The sequence below is a fragment of the Entamoeba nuttalli genome (assembly GCF_000257125.1).
Source record: "Entamoeba nuttalli P19 unplaced genomic scaffold asmbl_3036, whole genome shotgun sequence".
Taxonomy (NCBI): Eukaryota; Evosea; order Mastigamoebida; family Endamoebidae; genus Entamoeba; species Entamoeba nuttalli.
Genome location: NW_008575787.1, coordinates 1 through 6,193, shown reverse-complemented (window position 1 = coordinate 6,193; position 6,193 = coordinate 1). Strand labels below are relative to the sequence as shown.

At 25.0% G+C, this 6,193-nt stretch overlaps 3 protein-coding genes across 3 annotated transcripts; 2 read left to right on the top strand and 1 right to left on the bottom strand.

Moving 5' to 3' along the window:
- Positions 1-71: 71 nt before the first annotated feature.
- Positions 72-860, bottom strand: ENU1_052870 (OTU family cysteine protease, putative; the record flags this gene model as incomplete). Its single annotated transcript, XM_008857913.1, has 1 exon — positions 72-860. The coding sequence occupies one exon, from the start codon at positions 858-860 to the stop codon at positions 72-74; it is 789 nt and encodes a 262-aa protein (XP_008856135.1).
- Positions 861-1,246: 386 nt separating this feature from the next.
- On the top strand, positions 1,247-2,719 carry ENU1_052860 (hypothetical protein; the record flags this gene model as incomplete). Its single annotated transcript, XM_008857912.1, has 1 exon — positions 1,247-2,719. The coding sequence occupies one exon, from the start codon at positions 1,247-1,249 to the stop codon at positions 2,717-2,719; it is 1,473 nt and encodes a 490-aa protein (XP_008856134.1).
- Positions 2,720-2,859: 140 nt separating this feature from the next.
- On the top strand, positions 2,860-6,048 carry ENU1_052850 (HEAT repeat domain containing protein; the record flags this gene model as incomplete). Its single annotated transcript, XM_008857911.1, has 1 exon — positions 2,860-6,048. The coding sequence occupies one exon, from the start codon at positions 2,860-2,862 to the stop codon at positions 6,046-6,048; it is 3,189 nt and encodes a 1,062-aa protein (XP_008856133.1).
- Between the last annotated feature and the right edge of the window lie 145 nt (positions 6,049-6,193).

Genomic DNA, 6,193 nt, shown 5'->3' with positions numbered 1-6,193 from the left:
GTGAAGAAATGGGAATAATCCACTGTGAAAATAAGATAAAAAATATTAAATAAATAAGATAAAGATATAAATTAAAAAGTAAAATGGAATTTGGGACATTCCGAGAGAATATAATTTTTCATTTTCATTTTTACTTCTTCATCTTCATTATTAAATAATACCATATCTTCATTTTCAGGAGAATTTAATGAATGAGATAAACAAAGTACATCAAAATGATTTCCTGTAAAAATAATAAAACAACACCTATTTAATGATTTATCACCATATGTAATATCAACTTTATTCTCAAAATCAAATACTATAATTTGACATTCTTTTAAGAAAGAGTAAATAGAAATTTCTACATTACTTCCCCATGTCTTTGGATTGAGAATGTTTTGATAATATAATGAATTTGGTTGTCCTAAATAATCTGTTGTAAATTTTTGAGGATATAACTGAACTATTTCAGAAACTTCTTGTCGAATATGATATGGATCATTTCTACTTTTATTATAGAATAAATACTCTAAGCAATGAAACAAACAGGAATTATCAGCAGCCATTTTTCTTCTAATTGGAACCCATTTTAGTCTGTCAATTTTTACAATATATCCACTTTTACTTGTACCTTGTTTAACTTTTTTTTCTTCTTGGTCTAAATGAGTTATCCTAATCATTGTCATATTTTTAATACCAACATTAATTGCTAGTTCATCATCAAAAACATTAATTTCTTTATTCAAAATAGTTATTCCAATCAAATCTGGTTCTATACTAAATTCACTAGCAATAATACACTTCAACTCACCAACAGTACAATCTTCTTCTACTTCAATTTTGACTTTCTTATTACCGTCTTGAATCATAAGTTTCATGACTCTTAATTATCTTTTTTATAGTTTTCCCTAAACTTCATCTCTTTTATTTAATCTATTTTTAATTTTGGTTTATATAACATTATTTCTTTAAAATGTTATTTATGACAACTATTGATAAATTTATAAATAAGAAATTAGGGTGAAAAAATAATCAAAAATAGTAACTTTTCAAAATTCTTAACTTTTCTTTTGAGTTTGGTTTATTAAATTTTTAGAATAACAATTCAAGTTTTGATAAGAAGAAAAGGAAAAATCTGAGAAAAAAACGATAGAAAATGACTTTGCAAAGAAAAAATAAGAAAACAAACGAAATAAGAAGTTTCCTGAAAATTAAAAAGGGATTTAAAAACCCTTTAGATCATTCAAAATAAGTATTAAGTAAAATGTCTGTCCTTGAACCTATTTATCTTGCCAACGTTGCTCTTTATATGAAAGAGTCTACTGAGTTAATGAATTTAATAAAAGTAAGTTCATTTTGTAAAGAAGGTGTTCAAATGTTACATCGTTGTTGTTTATTTAAAAATCAATTAAGTCAAATGAAGAGAATTATTCCACACCTTTCAACTATAGAAATAGATTATATTGATCAATTAATATTATATAAAAATGAATTAGAAACTATTGACTCTATAATATTAAATCAACCAATTCATTCTCTTGAACAAATTCCAGTGTCATTATTTTCTCATATTTCATCTTTAAAAATTACTTCTCCAATTGACTTATTACCATTTAATAATTTAAAAGAACTTATTGTAGATATTTCTTCAAATATTCAAGCAGCTCAAAATCTTAGTCAATTTTTTAAATCCATTCGTCCTCATTTAAAAGTTCATTTCATTGTCTCATTAGGAATTGAAATTAATTTCTTTAGAACAATAGACTATTATTGTTTTGATAAAATTATTATTGAATTTTTAAATGATTTAGGAAAAAAATCATTTGATGAATTACTTAATATTCCATTTATTGATAAAAAATGTACAATTATAAGTAGAAGTCAAACACTTTCAAGTCCTAATCATCGAGTGTATTATTGTTACCCATTAATAGAAATTTACAGTAATAAAGAGATAGAATTTTTAGAATTAAGAAATGTTCAAGAATGTGTTATTAATCAACGACATTTAGAAGAGAGTATTGATTTAAAACAATTAACTTTAAAAAAAGTTAAAATAATTGGAAATAATAATATTAAACTACCTTCAACAATTGAAGAAATTGAATTAATTCGTACATATGTTGATTTAAGTGAATTTCATCAATTAAAGAAAATGACTGTTGTAGGTTATAATAATCAAATAGAAATACCTGAAAGTGTAGAAAGTGTTATATTAAAACATTGTAGAAGTACTTCAGTTATTTTTCATTCAAAGAAAATTAAAGAATTAGAAATTTATGGACAGTGTCATTTTTCTCTTCCATTAGGTAGTCAATTAAATAAAATTGTATTTGATGGTATTCAACTCCAAAAAGATACTTTTAAAGGAATAAATGAATTAAAAAAACTTCATTTAATTCATTGTAGAATAAATGAAAAAATTGAATTTCCTAAAAAAATTGAACAATTAATTACAACTGATAATTGTATTCCACAAGGTCAAATTGAATTACACCAAATTAGTATTGAAAAAGAAGGAAGAATTCAATTGAATTTAATAGATTTCAAAGGAATAAAAAAAATTGAATTTATAGGATATGCTTGTTCTGATGCTACTATTCAAAATTCATTATTACCAACTTCAATTCAATCCATTTGTTTTAAACATTGTTGTGGAAATTTAAATACAATTAAATATATTCAAAATATTCCACATATTGAATCAATTGATTCACCACAACTACTTCTAATATAAAGTCATATTAAATAGTTCATTAATTAATTATTTTTATTATAAAATATTCTTCTTTTTTCATAAATAAGGAAAAAAACCCTTTTTATTATAATATTCAAGAAAAAAAAAGTTGAAGAACTGTTTTAGTTCATAACATTAATATGTCTGATTTAACTACTCTTCTTCAAAATTGTATGAGTCCTGATGAAAACATTAGAAAACAGGCTGAGGGTACATTTGAACAAATGAAACAACAACCATCTATATTACTTCCACAATTGGCTGTATTTGCAAATGCATCAAGTTCTAATCCAGCACCATTGAGATTAATTGCATTAACACAATTTAATAATATGTTAGTAAAAATACCTAAAATAAGAGATGTAATGAGTGATCAAGTTATTATGGAATTATGTAAAGTTCTAATTGAAGATTGTAAAGTAGAAAATGAATTTAGAATCGTATCTATTCTTTCAAGTGTTATTACTTCTTTTGCTTTTTCTATTCAACAAGAAGAATTACCATGGCCAAATTATATTCAAACGTTATTCTCTCTAACTCAAGAACAAGGTATTATTCAACAATGTATTGCTTTAGATACTTTAGGTAAATCTACTACTCATCCAGAAGCTTCATTGATTATTTCACATGTCTCAGAATTAAAGTCATATATTAATAGATGTTTAAGTGTTGACAATATTCAGTTAAGATTAAAGGCAATAACATTTTTAAGTAATGCTGTTGGTTTTATTGAAACAACCACAGAAGGAAAAAAGTTTAATGAATTATATCCTCTAATTATGCAAACATTACAACAATTAATTCAAAATAATGAAATTGGAGTTGCCAATAATGTTTTAGATGATTTACAAGAATTAGCTTCATTTTCAAATTACTTTTTTGCTGGTATTCTTCCTACTGTTTCTGAGAATCTTATGACCTTATGTAATTCTCCTATTGATAATTCTATTAAAGAAAGTGCAATGGAAGTTTTACTTTCTCTTATTCAAAATAATACGTCTCAATATAAAAAGAGTGGATTTTTACCTCAAGTTCTTATTTGCTTATTAAATTGGTTAACTACTGTTAATGATGACGATGTTGAAGATTGGTTAAATGAAAATACTGATGATACTTTATTTGAATATGCACAAGATGCACTTGAAACATTAACGTCTGCTATTGGAGGTAAACCATTACGTGATACTTTATTTAATAAATGTATTGAATTCGCTAAAATGAGTGATTGGCCACATAGATTTGCTGCAGTTACTTCTTTGGCTCAAGTTATACAACACGGAAAATTTATTATTAAATCAAATATTACAGAAGTACTTCAATTATCATTTAGTGCTGTAAGTGATAATCAACCATTAATTGTTTATTCTTTGTTAAGTCTTCTTGAAGGATTAATGGAAACATTCCCACATATTATGATTAGAAGTCACTTTGATTCTATTGTAAATGCATTAATTTTATGTGTTAAATCACCACATTCAAGAATTCAAGAAAAAGCATGTTTTACACTTCAATCAATGCTAGACAATCTTGGAGAATGTTCAAATAAATTGGTTCCATTCATAGGACAAATAATGGATGGATTATTAATATTAATAACCACAAATAATCAACCAAAAACTATAAGTACAGGATTATCTTCAATTGTATATATTTCATTATTAGTAACAAATCAAATGGGACAATACTATGAACAGTTCCAAAAATTATTTAATGTTTTATTACCAAAATGTACGACATTTAATACATCTGAGATGAAAGGAAAAATGATTGAATTAATGGCTATTTTTAATTCTAAATTAAATCCACAATTCTTTTCTAATATTCAAGAAATTATTTATAATACTTTAAGTGAATTATTCAAACAACCAGTTGGTATTGAAGATCCTGTGTTACCATATGTTATGTCAGCATTATGTAGAATGGTAGATTCACCAAATAAAGCTATTAGACCTAATTTAGATAAATTTATAATATTATTATTAAATAGAATTGAACTACCTATTATTAAACAAGAAGGTGATCAAACTGATGTAATTAATGTAACAAATATGATTTCTCAAGAAAAAAAATATTTGTTTTTCACTATTAAGAAAATAGCTGAGTATTTAAAAGGAGAATTTGCAGTTTATGCAGAAAAAACATATAACAGTGTTTCACCATGGTTAGACTGTTCTAATACTAATATTAAACTTGCTGCGTGTGTTGTATTACCATTAGTTATTTCTTCATTAGTCCAAGCAACTGGAAAATCAGAACAATTGAAACAAATTTATTATAATTTAATACAAAAATTATGCCAATTACTTGTTAATGATAAAGCAAGTGATACAATTGAAGTTATTTTAGATTGTATTCAAAGTATTATTATTACAATGGGTGAAAATAGTTTAGAACCACAAATGATTAGTTTATTATTTGAAACATTTGATAAAACATTATATGGAACATTAGAAAATAAAGGAGAAGCATTAAGTGTTTTGCCAATAGATAAAACTGAAGACGAATTAGATGATGAAGAAATTGAAATGTTAGGTGAAGAAGATCAATATGATGATTATTTACAAAAAATGTTAAATACCTTATCATCTATTTGTGAAAATCATCTTCAAACATTCTTTGCAGCATTTAATATGAAATTATTCCCAAGAATTATGATTTATTTTGGTCAAACTGATAATGAAACACGTTGTAGTTTTGCAGTTTCTGCAATGGGAACAGTTATTTGCAATGGTAAATTATATCACTATCTCCCACATGTTGGTGATCAATTTATATCATACATGAAAAGTTCAAGTCCGGACATCTCATTCAATGCAATTCTTTTTGTTGGTAGATTTGCTGAATTAGAAATACCAGAATTTCAACCTTTAACTGCAAAGGCATTAAATACATTAAGTGAGATTTTAACACGACCAAAGAATAAGACATATCATGAAATTCATAGTCAATTAGTTACTACATTAGGTGAAATTATTCTTCATAATCCAAGTATTCCAAACAAAGAATCTCTTGTTAAGAGTTTCATTGGTTTATTCCCTGTAACAGAAGGATTTTATAAATTAGTTGAAATTGTTTATGATTTACAAACAAAAGGACTTATTACTTCTAGCAATGATAATGAAACTGCTGAAATTGTTTATCGACTAACATCATTTTGTGCTGATACTATTGAAGAAGAAGAATGTTCTGTTGATACAAAGAAAAGAATTATTGGATTATTGAAGATTTGGACATCAACTGTTTCTCCAAATATTATTCAAGCAGTTTGGGGTAAATTAACTGTTGACCAACGAGGTGAATTAACTGATTTACAAAAAGAACAACTTTAAAATTTATTTGATTAATTTATTATAGTTCTTTTTTTAATATTATAATTTTTAATTTTGATAATTTTCATAGAAGAGTTTTTTTTTTGTTTTATATTTTTACATTTTTAAACATAATATAGAAGGTGGCACGTCTGAAACACCACAC